At 37.4% G+C, this 20138-nt stretch overlaps 1 protein-coding gene across 13 annotated transcripts in view; it reads left to right on the forward strand.

Moving 5' to 3' along the window:
- The window catches only part of ESRRG (estrogen related receptor gamma), a 624471-nt gene extending 604666 nt beyond the window's left edge, over positions 1–19805 (forward strand). For all 13 annotated transcript variants that reach the window (XM_053208859.1, XM_027074972.2, XM_027074969.2 and 10 more), the window contains 2 exons: positions 2235–2504; positions 15823–19805. In XM_053208859.1, coding sequence (XP_053064834.1) covers positions 2235–2504; positions 15823–16067 — 515 coding nt within the window. In that variant the 3' untranslated portion in view covers positions 16068–19805. The remainder of the gene's footprint in view (positions 1–2234; positions 2505–15822) is intronic.
- The last annotated feature ends 333 nt before the right edge of the window (positions 19806–20138 follow it).

Raw genomic sequence — 20138 nt, forward strand, 5'->3', positions numbered from 1 at the left:
ATTCTTAAGATCAGAAGCAAATGGAGCCTAACCTACTCAGGCGAGGCCATTATTTTACTCTTTTGACTGTTTGAAATGTTACCGATTGTTGTATCTTTATAGGAATTTATTTTTAATAAATGTGTTAATTATGCTGACCAAAACAAAAGGCACGGAAAAAGAGAAAAAAAGATTGACACAGACAGCTCAAAAGAAGCTCTGTCACGTAATGTGTAAACAGCTTGATAAACAATGAAAGAAACGCTTTTTACACACGTCTGAAGACCATCCTTGACAAAAGCTGGACTAATCCTTCTTGATGATCTCATTAAATACTTCTAGTTAACGGTGCCAAATGGCAAACCACTGGTTTTCACCAACAGGCCAGGAAATCACTTTCTTTTCCTTATTGTGCAGTAGTTTCTTATATCACACGGGACATGAACAATTTGATACGAATAAAAAATGGAACAACAGTGATGAGCATAAGCAGGAGCCTAAGTAGACTGGGCGGCAGTGGGTATTTATGAGGAAAAAATAGATTTCATAAGTTGCATTATTACAATTTTCTCCTATAGAATTATTGGTGGCAAGATCTTAAATCATAGTCCTGTGTCCTCAAAAACCACAGAGGTGGTCGATCGCTCTTGGAATTCCTGGGCATAATTTTGGAAATGAAAGTGAAGATTTAAGAAATATTTCTTTTTTTAGGACTCTTGGAAAAAGTAGGTGGCTGATCATCAGGTATCACCACGCCTTCCTTTTATTTTTATTTATTTACTTATTATTTATTTTGAAAGGGACTTCGTTTAGAATCCAGATCTAGTCCCTCTGAGATCTAAATAGACATTTTAACTCCTAACTAGGTTTAAAGGCACAACTTCTGCTTTCCCTATTGAACCACATTTTCTTTTAAAATTTGTTTGCATGTTTTCTTAAGCTCAGAAGGAACTTGAAGCATGTGTGTGTGTTGTGTGTGAATGCAGACCAGATTGTTACTGAAGAACTAAAGCAGTCATACAGGTAGTTCGATAGTTAAGAAAAAAGTAATATTTGATATGGCTGCATTTATTGAACCTATGTTATACATTAGTATTTTGCTGGGTTTTATATTGTATTTCACAAAAATAAAAATTGAGGTGCAGGTGAATTGTCTTGCTCATGGCAAAAGACACAGTAGCTGAGTGGGTCCAATATTTAAATTCAGGATCTGGCTCTGCCTATATGCTATCCATGGAACCCCATTGCTTCCACAGTTAACTTTTTAAATAACTGGATCCTAATAAGAATAAACTCTGCCTTTTTGATTTGGTGAGGAGGCCAGGCTGCTAAGTATAAGTAGTCTTCTCTCTCTCTCTCTCTTTCTCTCTCTCTCTCTCTTTCCCTCTCTCTCTCTCTCTCTCTCTTTCTCTCTCTTCCTTTTTAAAGAATGTTTTCTTTTTTCTTTCCTTTTTTAAGTTTATTTGTTTTGAAAGAAGAAGAGTGAGTGTGGTAGCAGGGGAGGGCCAGAGAGGGAGAGAGAGAATCCCAAGCAGGCTCCACACTGTCAGTGTAGATCCCGATATGGGGCTCAAGCTCAAGAATGTGAGATTGTAACCTCAGCCAAAATCAATAGTCAGATGCTCACCTGAGACACCCAGGCTCCCCTTCGACTCTCTTTTATACCAATAATCACCATTTTAAGAGGACTTCATGCTAAATATCCGTGGGTGCAGAATATCAAATTAAGAAGTCTCTTTCAGGTATCAGAACACCCATTATTCACTGAACGTCTGACTATTAGAGAGAAATGTTTCCAAATTGCACTCTACAGTGTGAGTCTAAACGTTTGTTTTCCTTTATTTTGGGATTCTTTTTTTTTTAACTTTTATGTTGTTTATCAGTAGTAATTTTTAGAGATGAAGTAGATGAAAATCTGACTTCCTGTAAGACATTTATAAAAACTCCAGCCAGAAATTGAGTATATTTAAAGACTACGTATTATTTTCTCCTGAAATGAAAGAAACAAAACTGCTTTTATGTTCCAGTCTCCTCAGCTGTGTCCATAAAACTTATAAAAAGCACCAACAAGTTGAACTGGTTTGTGACTTTTACTTTGCCATTTGCAAAATGATCAGGGAAAAATGTAAGAGCATCTAATCAAAGCTCAGCATAATTTTGAGCACCGATGCAGAAGCCGACTACCATATGAAACTAATGTTGCATTATGAAATTATGGCTTTAAAGTAACTTGATCTGCCCATCTTCCCATGCAGGCTTCTCCACGCTGTCCCTGGCGGACCAGATGAGCCTTCTGCAGAGTGCTTGGATGGAAATTTTGATCCTTGGTGTCGTATACCGATCTCTTTCATTTGAGGATGAACTTGTCTATGCAGATGATTATATAATGGATGAAGACCAGTCCAAATTAGCAGGCCTTCTTGACCTAAATAATGCTATCCTGCAGCTGGTAAAGAAATACAAGAGCATGAAGCTGGAGAAAGAAGAATTTGTCACCCTCAAAGCGATAGCTCTTGCTAATTCAGGTTGGCATATTGACATAGTCATTGTTACATTTTTTTAATATTTCAGTTTTACCCTTCCCTCAACTTCTTCAGGGAATTGCTAAACCCAGTTGTAAATTCTGTATGAGACAGCAAAATTATAGTCATTACAGCTTTCTAGTGAAAAGTTAGATACAGGAGAAATCAACTTGAATTATTTTTAGTATATTTACTTACTAAAAGCGGTGAAACTTTTGGCACCTAATGCATTTCCTAACTGGTAGTGTAAATGGCCACTCTCAGGACAAAATTACCTCTATTGTCTTGTAGGCACAAGTGAAAATACCTATGAATTATGGATACACAGAAACCTTTTCTCCCCCTCAAAAATGCACATTTTGCAATTGGAAAAACATATTTGGTGTTGTTTTTAGCTTTGGTTATCAAAGAATCCTCTGTTTTCTTGTATTCTGGAGTTCTCTAGAAACCTAATTCTGCTGGAGTATTTCTCTGAAAGGTACCACCTATGCAGTAAGGGTTAAGAATTATGGGAATAAATGGTCTTTACATTTGAACTGAAATGTACTGAAATAGCAACCTCTGATAAGTAAAAATCGTTGCTGCTTTGTTGTTTTTCCCTTTGTGCCTCTCCTAATGCTTTATTGTGGTCTTAAGTCTCTGTTAGCATTTGCATAAAGTTCAGGATAGATCCCTCCTTAATGACGTGCTGATCATTAGATACCTGCATGTCAATAACATGCTCTGATGCTATGTACCATTGACAGTCACACCGTGCCCCTCCATCTGCTTTTGTTTTGACCCTATCTTTGAACTTTATCTTGGTTGCTGGCCAGTAGTTTTCCCTTTAATTACAAGAAGGAAACTGTCAATAAAATCTGTTAAATGGGATGCAATGAGTGGCTTGAATGGGCGGACGGCTATTTGTTCAAATTCTGCAGCATTCAAGGTATTGACAGTTTGTTTTCTGGGGCCATATGTGACGATCAATCTCAGGCTGGGCTCAGCCGCGCTGAAAAATGAAAAACCAGATTGCTTTTGCTTACTTGTGGATGACGACTTTGTGATTTGGCGCGGTCCTAGTGAGATGAGACCTTCTGCCCAAATTGCCCCCATGAGAGCCGGGGACGCGTGACTGTTTTTAGAAATAATTTTTAATTGATTTTGTAATTAACAGTTCATCTACAATATTGATGCATGCATCCTTGGACTGATAGGAGGGAAATTGTTTTCAACAATGAAGTTGTACTTTCCTATTTGTCTTCATAATGGAGTTTAGCATTGCGTACTTTTAATCGTGAATGTAGCCCCTTGCTTACCACACCATTCACCTCTTTTTTTTTCCTAGTCCCCTGTGAAACTGTAAAATATGATTCTTTATGACAAGTGGCACTGTTGATGCAAACTCTCAGATACCCCCTGTCTGCCTCTCTAGAAGAGAGTCAAAGTGGGAGACAGGAGAGAAAATTTTCCAAGAACACGTTAGTTTGCATGGACTTCACATTATAACATCTCTCATAATTAGGGGACAGATTTCACAGCAGTGCTTTGGGGAAGAATTTGTGTTTGGTAGTCATACAGTGATTCTAATTTAAAACATATACTTGGTTAATTATTTTTAAAATACAGCAGGCATGTATATTTTTAATCTTTTATATTACCTACTGCTTTTTAAAGTTGTTAACTAATGAACGCTAAAACTTTATCAAAATTGTTAAAATCTTATAATTTTAGATGCTAGATATATACTTTCTGGCCTGAATTAATTAGGAGCAGCATTTCTGTCCGTTGTTTAGAAGTGTAATCATTAATGTTTTGATATGTAAATATTCGAATCTCACAGACTCTGCTGTTGGGAGGAGGAAGTGACCTACTTTAGAGCCATGACTGGTGATTATAAAGTCTTTAAAGAGCTCGTTAGTTTGCTTTTCTTGTTTAAAGCCAGACATAGTGAACAGGCCCTCTCTCTTTTTCTCTTGTACTGTTAGTGAGTAACACTCACGCCGAAAATTTGGCCTTGTCACAGAGTTTTTCTGCGATTGTAACTTATTTTTTAGCTTCTCAATACCAAGAAAATTAACTGAACCAGAGTCCATGAAAAGGAGTAAAGATTAAGTACTTTAAGGACTATGTTGATGTGTAAATTGTGCCACCTCTCTTGGGTTGTATGCATATGGCCCTTTCCTCATGCATGCGTCCTATGCGCCCCACCATTTTAGCATGGGATAAACCATTCAGAATATCTTTTTTTTTTAATTGTTTTCATGTTTATTTTTTTTTTTTTTGAGAGAGAGAGAGAGAGAGAGAGAGAGAGAGAGAGAGAGAGCACGCGCACGCGCAGGAGCAGGGGAAGGGCAGAGAGAGAAGGAGACACAGAATCCAAAGCAGGCTCCAGGCTCTGAGCTGTCAGCACAGAGCCTGACGCAGGGCTCGAACTCCTGAACCATGAGATCATGACCTGGGCCGAAGTCAGATGCTTAACTGACTGAACCACCCAGGCGCCCCAGAAAAGAATTTTTTTTTCTCACACTGTCAATATGATGCTACTTTATTCCATTTTTTGGCCAGTATTTGGTTGACAGCAAAAAAGTTGTAGATTCAGTTTTGCTTAGATCCAGCTTAAAAACACATCAGTATGAAAAATGTTTTAATACTTTTCACAGACACCCTAAAAAGCTCATAGATTTTCTTTTAGTATTTAGAAATTTCAGATTAACATCAGTGAGCTTTGGTGCACCAAAAAAAAAAAAAAAATTCTGTTTTAGTGTTATTTATTTAGATACTTAGCATCCCCTCTATGGCTATAGGTGTTAACAACCCTTGTCTCGTTAATCTAAATTTCAGCTTATTTTAAATATCTGTCTTTATTCAATAATTACAAATATTGCACTTATGCTTGGGAAACAGGGAATTGTCTTCTTGATCAAGGCTGTCATATATTTTTGTAGCTCTGTTTCTGGCATGTGTGAATTCAGGAATTCTTACAGCACCAAAAACATCATCAGAAGTACTTTCCTATCTTGAGGTATATGGCCAAAAAATAAAACCCAATATATTATGAACTAATGTTGTAATTCTCACATTCAAAATTTGAAAACCCCAAATAATTGTTCCTATTATTTTTGAAGGTAAAAAACTCACAGTTTCTTAAACTCTAAAATTTCCTACTTTTGACATTTTTGTTTTTTGTTTTTTTTTTATTTTTGAGACAGAGAGAGACAGAGCATGAATGGGGGAGGGGCAGAGAGAGAGGGAGACACAGAATCGGAAGCAGGCTCCAGGCTCTGAGCCATCAGCCCAGAGCCCGACGCGGGGCTCGAACTCACGGAGTGTGAGATTGTGACCTGAGCTGAAGTCGGATGCTTAACCGACTGAGCCACCCAGGCGCCCCTAAAATTTCCTACTTTTGAATGCCCATGACCTCTTAGCTGATTACCGCATCCCTAATATACTTCTGTGTGATCAAATTTAAAAAGGAAAATCTGGGCCTCAATTTTAACATTGTTATTGCTAGGTCCCAGTTCTCTCATGCATACACCAAGAAGTTAGTCTGATCTCTAGAATCCTTTCCATTTGGGGAATGTTATGATTCTGTAATTAATATTATGTCTTCAGTGGAAAATTTAGTGAAACATTACCACGCACATTTTGGGTAAGATTACACCATGTGATTCTATTCTCTCTGTTTGGTTCTATTGATTCTTATGTCTAAGAATTTGTTTGACCCTATTCTCACTGTCCCCATGAAAATGTACTCATTTTTATGTAACAGAAGACTAAAGCAGCTTAAGAGGAAGAATAAACGTTTAGTCTGGTCATTCTCTTTTGCTCAGATCACAAGTGACACCTTCATAGCTGCCCCTCATACCTCATGTCACCCGGCCCTGCCCCCAACCTGGATTCCTGTGAGCCCAGCCCATTCAAGAATAAACAGAATCATGGTGCCTGGGTAGCTGAGTCGGTAGAGTGTCCAAATCTTGATTTCAGCTTAGGTCAGGATCCCAGGGTCATGGGATCAAGCTCCAGGTTGGGCTCTGCGCAGAGCATGGAGCCTGCTTAAGATTTTCTCTCTCTCTGTCCCTCTGCCCCCTCCCCCACTCCTCTCTCTCTCTCTCTCTCTCAAAAAAAAAAAAAGAAAAAAGAACTGAAAAAAATAAAAGAATAAACAGAATCTACAGGCTTAATGCTGAGTTTTTATTTCCATACCATACTTCTAGAATAATAGCATCTGTTAATATAAAACAGTGAGTAATATTTTGGTCATCAGTTTCAAATCCTAAGTAATTATAACCACATCCAGATAGTATTTTGTCCATGAGAACAAATGTTTGATGTGTAGAATTGTGATATAATTTCAAAGGATAGAAAGTTTATGATGACTGTAGGAGACTGGAATGAGGGCCATACTTAATCACAATATTTGGACCCTCATAAATTTGACCAAGTGTTTCTCAGTCTTTTTCCATTATCACTGCCTTGGGGTAGCCTTTTTAGATATTTTTTTCTTAATAAGTCCCCAGTGAAATATTAACATTACAAATATGTTACGTATCTGTTTGTGTACAGTATATATATGCATTTTACCTTTTAAAAGGATTTTTTTCACCACTTCCAAATTCCAAATTTCGCTTCCTTTGAGAATGCATGCTTTAGTCACATAACTTTTCTTGTCTGTAAAATGAGGTAGGTGAATTAAATAATGTCTCATATCTCCTAACTGGCCTAAAATTTTTATGTCAGTTACTTTTAAGTGAGAGCAGTGAGTTTGGTCATATATTTTTGTGTGTGTGTGTAGGTGCAGAATTTGTAATATAGAAATATTAACATCTTCATGAATTTGAACAATTAGTGTAAAAGTGAAAAAACCTCTCTAGTCCCTTTGTATCTCCTGGGCCCTTAGACATAATTTTATTCAAATTTTGACTACATTTGGTGATTTGACATTTTAGATATTGACCAAGAGATTATCCTTTTTAAAGAATCTTTCAGTAGACTTTTTTTTTTTCGCTTTTACTGGGGAATCTCATTTGCTTTCCACAACATGCCTGTGAGGTAAACCTGTCCAATGTCATTTTACAGGTAACTGAAGCGAGCTGATAAAGACGTGTGGCCGCCATGAGACAGAGGGCTGGGCCCTCTGTCCCTTGCTATCAATAAGCTATTTCTAGTCCACAAATAAGTATATAGCATGTCTTTAAAAGGGTCAGTGCAGAAGATTAGCAATTGCAATTTCACATCCGCCAACCTAAATTAGTACTTTCAATGTAGTTTAGAATTTTGCACCCACTTTATCTTGCTGTCTTCTTGGAATTAGAAGAGTATAAAACCACCCTTGAAAGTGATGAAAAAAAGAATTGGAGACAAAATTTTTACTGCATTTATAGCATTTTATAAGAAGTTAGTAATGGTGGGTCTTTTGTGGCAGGTAGATATTTATTCTTAACTTTTACCCAGACCAAACTGTAATTAATACTCTCCTCAAAATCAAAATTATGATTTTACATCTCCTAGTCTACTTTTCTTTGACTTTTGTTCAGATCTGCCATCACTGTTTGGTTTATTTTAATTTTGATTTTTTTTAATGTTGATTCATTTTTGAGAGAGAGAGAGAGAGTAAGTGTGCCACTCAAGTGGGGGAGGGACAGTGAGAGAGGGGGACAGAGGATCCGAAGCAGCTATGTACTGACAGCAGAGAGCATTGACAACGCAGGGCTCAAACTCATGAACCATGAAATCATGACCTGAGCCAAAGTCTGAGACTTAAGCAACTGAGCCACCCAGGCACCCCTAATTTTGTTTAAGATGATATATTTGATTTGAAGCGGGTGGTGGATTTATTCAGTGTAACCTTTCATACATATTAGAACTTCATACATATTATGATATTTCAAATTTTTATGTGAAAAGTAAAATTGGGTTTTTAAGTGTTTCTTATCATATTTAGTGATCACTATGCCCTGACGTGGTGTGAGAAATATTTGCGGCAAGTGTCTCTGTGCTTCTGACTGGGTAATAAGCACATAAACACTCTGCAATTGCTCTCCTTCTAGGGAATGACATAATATAACTTTATGTTCATTTACAGGTCTTAAGATAATGACGAATCCCTTACAAAAAGGTAACTAGCGTGGTGCAGATCGTTTATGATACTGTGGAATGTTGAAATATTTACCACCCAAGTTGCTATCAACATTCACTTATGGAGTATAATTGTCTTATCGCTTCTAGGAAAACAAGTTAGAAAGCTCCTGGATAAGTAGACACCGGAGGGAGACAGAAGGCCTTAAGTACTTGTAGGGAAATAGAACAGGCCTAGCAGGGAAATCTGACCGTGCAAGGTAAATAGAATAATGGTAACAATAATTTGGGATTTACGAAAGGGAAAACTGGAGGAACTATGGACTATGGATCTGTACTTTAACATTTGATATAAGTACAGTAGAAGAGTGATTTGTGTGGCTGGTATAAACATCAAAGTCTGGCTCAATGGAGCAAGAAATGAGGAAAACAGCTATCCCAAAAAATACATATGTCTCAGTGGAAAGCTTTAAAATCAATTCTGTTCTTCTCATCATAGTTAAGCACAAAATAAGAATTGCTATTGCTATTTCCAGCATTAGAATTATAACCTTTCTGCATTAGGAAAGACCTAAAAAGTTTTTTGGTCTAACCTCCTCCTTCGTGTGTGAACAGCTTCCTTGGCATATCTGCCAAGTGTCTCTACAATCTTGCTCAGAATATTGCCTAACTCACTAGTTTCTAGAAGGGACCATTCCATCAGAAGTTTCTCACTGTCCCTATCTCTGTCTCTTTTGTACCATTTTAATGTAAAATAAAACACAGAATTTAACGCACACACACACAACCATATGTATAATTTAATGGGTGTTTTATTTTATTATATTAAATTTTTTTATGTTTATTCATTTCTGAGAGAAGGACAGAGCATGAGCGGGGGAGGGGCAGAGAGAGAGGGAGACACAGAATCTGAAGCAGGCTCCAGGCTCTGAGCTGTCAGCACAGAACCCGACGCGGGGCTCGAACTCACAGACCATGAGATCATGACCTGAGCTGAAGTTGGTCGCTCAACCGACTGAGCCACCCAGGCGCCTTTTTTTTTTTTTTAATTTTTATGGGTGTTTTAGTTTTCTATGGCTGCTCTGACAAATTACTGCAAGTTGGTGACTTCACACAATACAGAGAATACTTATTCTCTTTCTGTTCTGGAGATCAGAAGGCCATAATCATGTTCACTAGGTTAAAACAAGATGTAGACAGAGAAGCAATCCTTCTGGAGGCTCTAGGGGAGGTACTGTTTCCTTGCTTTTTTCATCTTCTAGCGTGACATTCCTTGCATTGCTTGGCACGTGGCACCTTCCTCCATCTTCAAAGCCAGCAGCATAGCATCATGAGTCAGTGGTAACATTGCCTCCTTCCGTTGCCTCTCTTTTATAAAGACACGTTTGATTTCATTGACGATCTTCCTGGATAATCTAGAATAATCTCCCATGGCCGATCCTTACTGGCAGCTGCAAAGTCTCCTTTGCCGTATCAGGTACCATTCAGGTTCCCATGATGGGCTATCTGGATATCTTGGGGGCCATTGTGCAGTCTGTCATGGTGGCTGTATGAGCAAGGAGAAGACACAAAACTTTGCAAGATATCCCAGAAAACCCTCCATGTGTTTCATCCTCATGTCACCCCCCTCCTTTCTCACAAAAGTAACCAGTATCCTGTCCTGTTTTTTTTATCACTTCCTCACCTTTCATTATAGCTTTATTGCTAAATGTGTATCCTCAGACATAATAGTCTAGTCTTGCCCATTTCAAAACAAATTTTTTCTAATGGATTTTTTTAACTCTCTTTTAATCTAAAAGTTCATCTTTCATTTTCATTTTCTTACAGTTTTTCTGTTGAAGAAGCCAGGGCATGTGACTTGCAGAGTTTCCCACAGTCAGGGCTTTACAGATTGCACACTTCAGGTGCAGTTCACAGTTTCTCTGCCCTTTGCATTTGTGCAAATTGGCGGCTGGATCCAGAGACTTAACCAGACTCGGGAGCAATCCCTATGGCACCTGTAGGAGGTGTGATGCTCATTTTAGAGGCACATAATGTCTGGTTGTCTCAATGGGATGATAGCAGCTGCTGATGCTCTTTGCCTAAATCTGTTTGTCACTGAGGGTTGAAAAATGATGATTTATAATTTTTTCATCTCTTGTTTTCTTTCAACCATTGGGACACTTACATAAAGTGACGCTTTTGTTCATCTCTTATCTGATTACCAATGATACGGTTTACATAGGAGCTTGATTCTTTCCCGTCATTCACCAGTTTTCAAAACAAAGAATTGATGGCCTGTCTTTTTCAAATACCATTATAACCAAATGTATTTAAACATACTCAGTAGATTTTAATCAATTGCAATTATAATCCTTTTGGAAGCTCAAATTGCCCTCTTTGGGGTCAGCAGGAATCTCTTCAGGTTGGCTTCTGGAATCTTTCTGAATGATTTAGTAATTGTAGATAGTGTCTTTTCTATCCAACTTAAGATGTTCTGTTCTTACCTTAAACATTTCCCAGCTGAAGCCTGGAATCTAATTACAATCTGGGTGCTAGGTTGCTCATTGTTCGTTTCTCCATTCCCGGCTTGGCCATCCTTCCTAGGTCTCTTCAGTGAACAGAACTAGGAACACACACATTTCTGATCTCCTGTGTGTGTGTGTGTGTGTGTGTGTGTGTGTGTGTGTGTGTGTGTGTGTGTATCTTGGGGATACCTTGTCACTTAGTTTTGTTTGTAAGTGTTGTCTGTGGGTTTTTAGTTTGGCCATTTAGTTCTATTTTTTTTTTATGTGCAGATTTGAAGAGATTAAACAATTTTGCTGCCACCACTGCCATCTTCCTAGAATCCTGCCTACCGATTTTTAATTAAAAGTTTATGATTGGCATCACTTTTGGAAATTTAGGATCAAGTATCAGTGCTAATCAAGAGCCAGTTTGCATTGTTATCAACAAATGTCCCTCAATTTCCAGCTGATTGCAACCACGAGAGTCACTGTTAGACATATATTGCATATAAAACTTTTGAGATCAAATTATCTTTTAGAAAACAGACCTTTGCTCACTTCTTTTTCCATCATGTTGTGCTTCATTCATTTAGTGATCAGAGAGTCTTATTGGCTCACCTTTCATTTCCCCTATTCATGTAGGCAATTTACAAACACTAAAGAAATCAACACTTGGGTTCCACAGAAAAAAACGGTTACTCTGAGTGTTGATTTATATTAGGTACTAGACTTTGCTCTGAATATGCTTTGCCTATTTTTAATATTCATTTCCACCCTCAAAATTTATTTGGAACCATTGAGAAAGTATTGCCAAGAAAATATTGCCAAGAAAATATTGTCTTCAAGACAGCTCCCAGATAGGATTTGGACATTCTGGAGTAGCTATGCCCATGCCCACAATAGTTAAAATTTTTACCATAGACAAAGGCAGTATTTTATTCCAGGTGAAATACAAAAATAAAATCTTCTTCTGCAATGGCTCTGAGTCTCACTGAATTTTGCAGCTGTAGGTGTGAGGATATTCAGCTCTCTTCCCAAAGTAAATGGTCTCAGCTAGACATGTTCCTTTAGGATCTCACTTCACAGAGTAAAATATTGGCACTTAATGAGAGGGTTCTATTTTATTACTAAGTGCTGAAATTTAATATATGGGTGACAATGTATGTATCATTTGAATGTTATCTTTTGAAATCTGGATTCTTTTAGCAGTATGGTTTTATAGTTCAACAACCCTGGCTTGGCCATAGAAGCACCTAGATGTTTAAAACCACCGAAGATGCCTTGGATCTAGCTCCAATATTCTGATAATAGGCCTGGGCTTGGGCCCAGACATCCTAGTTTTCTTAACCATTGACCCAGTGTTTTTAATGTACAGCCTCACCCTATCTAGTTAGTTCATAAGCCTATGATTCCCTTTATTAAATTTTGCTGCTTTTCATTAGCACCAATACTGGGGCTGTTTCCTTTAAAATACAAAGTTAAAAAGAAACCAGCACTAACAACCAATGCTAAATAATTCCATAAATTAATGCCAGTTCTATTGAGCCTGGCATAAATGTATAAATGTAGCCAAAAGAACAAAACAGAGATTAAAGCCACAGAGCCAGAACTTGAACTAGGATCTCTAATGGAGATTAATATTTTCTTCAGCAGTCTGCCAGCTGAATCATGGTCTAATTAAATAGTTCAGATTTAGTGAGTTTGCATTTAAAGTATTAGCAGATCCGAGAATGGGTAAAGCTAGAATGAGTTAGAATCTTTTCTGTAAATGGGAAGTTAAATTATCATAGTAATTTGATTAAATCATTTTTAAATCTCTCAAGCTAAATCACAGCCTTTAAAGAATAGTTTGAAGTCTTAATTGCTGTTTGTGAGCATATCTCTCTGCTATTTGTTCTCGCCTCATTTCCTGTGACATCCTATAATATATCTCCTGCTGGGCAAGAATAGTGGGGAAGGCAAGGCTTGGGGCGGGGGCTGAAGTGACTGCAGCTCACTTCCGGCTTTTAGAGATCTGCCATGGAGAAGGACGTTTAGATACTTAGGAACAGGACCAAAGAATGGAAGTTGTAGACAGATTTGGGAAGATCTGAAGAGGTCACTTCTAATAATCGGTTCTGTCCCTTGTAAAATAGAATGCTCTAGATGCATCTAGAAATGTCTTCATTAAAAATGTTGTAGAGAAGGTTCTTGGTGAAGATGGCAAATTGAATAACATGAACTCAGGGGATAATTATAACTCACTTTTTAAAAAAAGGAAATGCCATGTGCAGCGTCACGCATTCTGGCAGCATAATGTGATTCAAAGAAACCTGAGTCAAGCCGAACTGTGACACTACCAGTGCCACATGAAATAAGGCAGTGTCACCCCAAACAGGTACTTAATATGTGGTGTATTTATCATATTTATTCTGATTTTTTTTTTTTTGGTCCGATGGGACAAGTTTTTTCGTATTAATTTTGTCTGTGAGGATGCAATTCCTCTCTTCCCCACCCATTTATTCCCATTTTCACGCAGAGTGCTTTGAGTTCCGGGACAGATTGAGTAGGTCCCACCTTATCTCCCTTCCCTTATGTGCAAGGTCTTTTTTCTTTCCTTCTTTCTTTCTCTCTCTCTCTCTCTCTCTTTTTTTTTTTTTTGGTGTGCTTTTTTGTTTGTTTTTGTTTTGTACCTGGACACTCACCGTGTGTGTCCGTGCCCGCCCATTTCCCTTCAGACAGCATTTAAGAGTAAAAATAGAAAACAAATAGCCCATGGTGTCATCTGCATGACAGTTTTTCCCTCACTAACATTACCAACCGTTAGACATCTTTGACAATTACGTGTGCTGTTGCTATGAGAAGGCACATAGGAAGTGGATGGGATTGTCATTTCTGAAAGGGTCCAGAGTGAAGAGAAGCCTAGCTAGCAACTATCCATAGGGAAAGGCTAGGTTAAGTACCGAGGAATGTCCTGGGTTCCACTCCACCACCAGCAACATTAACCACGTGGGAGAGTTCCTTCTCTTGGCTCAAACAGGCAGGCAGGAGTTGAGTCTTGAGCGGGGAAACACCAATAAGCCTCTCTGTTCCAGATCATTCAAAACTCTTTTAGAGAAGTGTGTTATGTAAATAGTAGTCAGTTTACCAACGATGTGATGAAACAATTTAAAACTGACAGGGTAACAGAAAAAAACAACAAAATACAAACGAGTTTTTAAAACATGTTCCTGGTTACAGCTACCAACGTTTTAATTACTTTGCCATATTTTTTTTTTTATCATATGTTTTTAGCCACTTGGTTGTAAATTACATTTCCTCTCTCTTTTGTGTGCGTGTGACCTGTTATTTGAATTATATGAAAGATTAGGCTAACTACATATATCTTAGAGCTCTGCATTCTCAGAGAACGAGAATTATTAAACGTGAAGAATCCCCCAAAGACTCCATTATGTGTAATTAACAGATAAACTGTCATCAGAATCAATAAAACGTGCTAAATGATTCAAACTTGTATATAATTAAGTGTCTGTTTTAGAGCTACAGCGGTAAGTTTTCTTTTTCCTCGCATCTCACATTTCTCAAAAGAATAATTGTGGCAGCCCTGTTAACCCTTTCCTTGCCTGATTGAATTAGATTTTTAAATTAGTCAAAGTTCACCTTCACAAATGTGAAAAATATTTCAGAACTCATTAATCTAAAGACTTCATTTGTTTTTCACTAGAAGCAGGCTGTGGAAAGATGCTTTAAAGAACTGTTAATAGGACACTGAAAATCTTAAACAGACAAGCAATTTACTGTGATTTCTGCCTATTCTACAACTAAACATGGTGTCAGATTCAGTGTATTTACATGGTGTTCTTAAAACCTTGCTCATCTACTATTTTTTTTTTTTTTTACTTTTTGGAAATATGGGCTTTTTGAGGGCAAGGTCATAATTTTAGACAATTTTACCTCCACAGGTAAACTATAATTTAATATAATTTTAATTTAATATAATTTAAAATATTTAAATTTAATATAATATAAAATAAATTTATATATAAATACACATAATATAATATAATATAAATTTAATATAATATAAAATTATAAAAATGTATAACTATAAAATTATATAATTATAAAATTGTAAAATATAAAATTATTATAAAATTAAAAGGTCAACTTTTAACAGATGACCTTTGATAATTGTTGAATGAGTGAATAAATACATGGATGAGATAATGAATAAAGTAACCAAAATTGTAATCTCTTAAAAGAAATTCTTCTCTGTTTGCTCAGTTTTAGGAGGAAACACACACACACACACACACACACACACACACACTTTTAAATAATGGATTTTTTGCAGTAATTTCCATGTTCTCAATCCATACTGGTAATAATCTACAGTAGGGAAATCTAAGGAAAAAATAGAGATTTTTGAAATGTAAACTTCTCTGAGCAAATCACAGGTTAGAATTTAGAGTCGTTCAAGAATAATATTTAAGGGCGCCTGGGTGGCTCAGTCAGTTGAGCGCCCGACTTCGGCTCAGGTCACGATCTCGCGGTCCGGGAGTTCGAGCCCCGCGTCGGGCTCTGTGCTGACGGCTGAGAGCCTGGAGCCTCCTTCAGATTCTATGTCTCCCTCTCTCTCTGCCCCTTCCCTGCTCATGCTCTCTGTCAAAAATAAATAAATAAACATTAAAAAAAAGTTTTTTTAAATTTAACTTCCATAACTAATCTACACATCGGTTGGGGTTTTTTTCCTCACTATTATTGATATTGCTGCTCTGTGTTTTGCTTTGTTTGTGCAGACTCCATGCACATAGAAGATGTCGAAGCTGTTCAGAAGCTTCAGGATGTGTTACACGAGGCCCTGCAGGATTATGAGGCCGGCCAGCACGTGGAGGACCCGCGCAGGGCCGGCAAGATGCTGATGACCCTGCCGCTCCTGAGGCAGACCTCCACCAAGGCCGTGCAGCACTTCTACAACATCAAACTAGAAGGCAAAGTCCCCATGCACAAACTGTTTTTGGAAATGCTGGAGGCCAAGGTCTGACTAAAAGCTTCCTGGGCCTTCCTATTCTGCACGCCGAAAAAGGGAAAATAAACCCAAGAGTGATGTCGAAGAAACTTAGAGTTTAGTTAACAACATCAAAAATCAACGGACTGCACTGATAATTTAGCAGCAAGACTATGAAGCAGCTTTCAGATTCCTCCATATCTTCCCGATGAGTTTCTTTCTACCTTATCTCCTCTCCTTTCTCCCTTTCTTCTCTCATTTCTTTTGCTCTTTTTTTTCTCCTTCCCTTATTCCTCTTTTCCCTCATCTCTTAGCTTTCTTCATTACTGATTCCCGCTTGCCTTCATTTCCTTCCTTCTGTCCTTCCTTCCTCCTCCTCCTCTCTTTTCCTCTCTTCCTTCCTCCTTCTCCTCTTTTCTCATCCTTCCCCTTTCTCCTAAATTTCACATATGTCTAGTTGTAAGGAAATTGTCCCTTTCCTTTCCTTTCCTTTCCTTTCCTTTCCTTTCCTTTCCTTTCCTTTCCTTTCCTTTCCTTTCTCTTCCTTCCTTCTTTCCTTCCTTCCTTCCTTCCTTCCTTCCTTCCTTCCTTCCTTCCTTCCTTCTGCTGCTGAACTTCTAAAAGAGGTCTCTAACTGAAGAGAGATGGAAGGCAGCCCTGCCAAAGGATGGAAATCCATAATATGGATGCCAGTGAGCTTGTTGTGAACCATAACATCCCCAGTGACTAAGGAATCAAAGAGAGAGAACCAACGTACCTAAAAGTACAGTGCAACACAAACAAATTGACTGAGTGCAGTATTAGCTTTCACGGGAGCAGCCTCTAATTAGACAACTTAAGCGACGTTGCATCGGCTGCTTCTTATCATTGCTTTTCCATCTAGATCAGTTACAGCCATTTGATTCCTTAATTGTTTTTTCAAGTCTTCCAGGTATTTGTTAGTTTAGCTACTATGTAACTTTTTCAGGGAATAGTTTAAGCTTTATTCATTCATGCAATACTAAAGAGAAATAAGAATACTGCAATTTTGTGCTGGCTTTGAACAATTATGAACAATAATGAAGGACAAATGAATCCTGAAGGAAGATTTTTAAAAATGTTTTGTTTCTTCTTACAAATGGAGATTTTTTTGTACCAGCTTTACCACTTTTCAGCCATTTATTAATATGGGAATTTAACTTACTCAAGCAATAGTTGAAGGGAAGGTGCATATTATCACGGATGCAATTTATGTTGTGTGCCAGTCTGGTCCCAAACATCAGTTTCTTAACACGAGCGCCAGTTTACCTAAATGTTCACTGACACAAAGGATTAGATTACACCTACAGTGACTCCAAGCAGTCACGTATCTTACGCACTGCACATGGAGAACAGATCCGTAGAATTATCAGGAGTGCGCCTCTCTACCCGGGAGGTACAGTTGCCATACGATTTCTAGCTGCCATGGTGGTTAGGAATGAGATACTGCCTGTTTGCAAAGTTACAGACCTTGTCTCAGAAGGAGCTGTGAGCCAGTATTCACTTAAGAGGCAATAAGGCAAATGCCAGAAATTGAGGAAAAAAAAAATCATCAAAGACAGCAGACGCCTGACCAAATTCTAAAACCTAATCTTTATGAGTTTATTCATTTAGGAATGTTTGTTTAAATTAATCTGCAGTTTTTACCAAGAGCTAAGCCAATATATGTGCTTTTCAACCAGTATTGTCACAGCAAGAAAGTCAGTCAGGTTCCAGACTGTTAAGAGGTGTAATCTAATGAAGAAATCAATTAGATACCCCCGAAATCTACAGTCGCTGAATAACCAATAAACAGTAACCTCCATCAAATGCTATACCAATGGACCAGTGTTAGTAGCTGCTCCCTGTACTATGTGAACAGTCTTATTCTATGTACACAGATGTAATTAAAATTGTAATCCTAACAAACAAAAGAAATGTAGTTCAGCTTTTCAATGTTTCATGTTTGCTGTGCTTTTCTGAACTTTATGTTGCATTCGGAGACTGTCGTCTTGTTCTTCTTGTGGTGTTTGGATTCTTGTGGTGTGTGCTTTTAGACACAGGGTAGAATTAGAGACAATATTGGATGTACAATTCCTCAGGAGACTACAGTAGTATATTCTATTCCTTACCAGTAATAAGGTTCTTCCTAATAATAATTAAGAGATTGAAACTCCAAACAAGTACTCATTATGAACAGATACACATCAAAATCATGATAATATTTTCAAAACAAGGAATAATTTCTCTAATGGTTTATTATAGAATACCAATGTATAGCTTAGAAATTAAAACTTTGACTATTTCAAGAATATAGATAAGTCTAATTTTTAAATGCTGTATATATGGCTTTCACTCAATCATCTCTCAGATGTTGTTATTAACTAGCTCTGTGTTGTTGCAAAACTTTTTGGTGCGGACACGTTTCCAAAACTATTGCTACTTTGTGTGCTTTAAACAAAATACCTTGGGTTGGTGTTTCATCAGCCTAGTGCTAGGAATACTGTGTATCTATCATTAGCTATATGGGACTATATCGTAGATTGTGGTTTCTCAGTAGAGAAGTGACTGTAGTGTGACTCTAGATAAATCATCATTAGCAATTCATTCAGATGGTCAATAACTTGAAATTTATAGCTGTGATAGGAGTTCAGAAATTGGCACATCCCTTTAAAAATAACAACAGAAAATACAACTCCTGGGAACAAAAAGGTGCTGATTCTATAAGATTATTTATATATGTAAGTATTTAAAAAGATTATTTTCCAGAAAGTCGGTGCAGGGTTTAAGTTGCTACTGTTCAACCACACTATATAGAAGTAAAATAGATGCGATGTATACGTTGTTTTCACTGTATCACATTAAAGTACTTGGGCTTCAGAAGTCAGAGCCAACCAACTGAAAACAGGAGCTGGAGATGTGCGAAAGGAATGAGGTACCAATCTTAGTTTTCAGTTTAAGTGACTCTTGGCGTTTCCAAGAACAAGCATCTCACATGTAGGAGACACGACTTTAAAAGGCAGATCCAAAAGAGCTGCACGGGCTTTGGGGTCAATGCTCATCTTAAACCTCGCTCGAGGTAAGTTTTTTTCAAGTTTCAAGCAAGGCCATTTACTTAATGTGAAGTTTTGGAAAGGTATGAAAGAGTATGTTTTCACCATATGATTTGAACTTTCATTTCGCTTCTTTTAGGTTTGTTCTTATTTAAAGCAATATGATTGTGTGGCTATCTGTAGTTACACTTGTGTTTCAATCAGATCAGATTGTTGTATTTATTCCACTATTTTGCATTTAAATGATAACATAAAAGATATGAAATATTTAAAACTGCTATTTTTCTTATAGAAGAGAAAATGGGTGTTGGTGATTGTATTTTAATTATTTAAGCGTCTCTGTTTACCTGCCTAGGAAAACATTTTATGGCAGTCTTATGTGCAAAGATCGTAAAAGGACAAAAAATTTAAACTGCTTATCATAATCCAGGAGTTGCATTATAGCCAGTAGTAAAAAGAATAATAATAATAATAAAACCATGTCTATAGCTGTAGATGGGCTTCACATCTGTAAAGCAATCAATTGTATATTTTTGTGATGTGTACCATACTGTGTGCTCCAGCAAATGTCCATTTGTGTAAATGTATTTATTTTATATTGTATATATTGTTAAATGCAAAAAGGAGATATGATTCTGTAACTCCAATCAGTTCAGATGTGTAACTCAAATTATTATGCCTTTCAGGATGACGGTAGAGCAATATTAAACAAGCTTCCACTTTTGATGGCTCTTTTGTATTGTGTTTTTTTCTTTTTTGTTCCCCCCACCGAAGAACCCAATCAGTAAACACTGCCCTTTGTCGCTTCCATTCAAAAAGGATCTCTGAGTACCTATTCCCTAAAAATAAAGTAGGACTTTAAATAAGAGCTATATAAAGGCTTGTCAGAATGAATTCTAGGGTGCCAAGAGACATTTTGCATATTTAAGAGTATGCAAAGTGTCTCATGGCACATTAGAATTCATTCTGACAAGCCTTTATATAGCTCTCATTTAATCTTAAAGCATCTCCACATCATCCTGCATTACTCAAAATCATCGCCTCTATGTCAATGTCA

This window comes from Acinonyx jubatus, chromosome E4, assembly GCF_027475565.1.
Source record: "Acinonyx jubatus isolate Ajub_Pintada_27869175 chromosome E4, VMU_Ajub_asm_v1.0, whole genome shotgun sequence".
NCBI classification, from domain to species: domain Eukaryota; kingdom Metazoa; phylum Chordata; class Mammalia; order Carnivora; family Felidae; genus Acinonyx; species Acinonyx jubatus.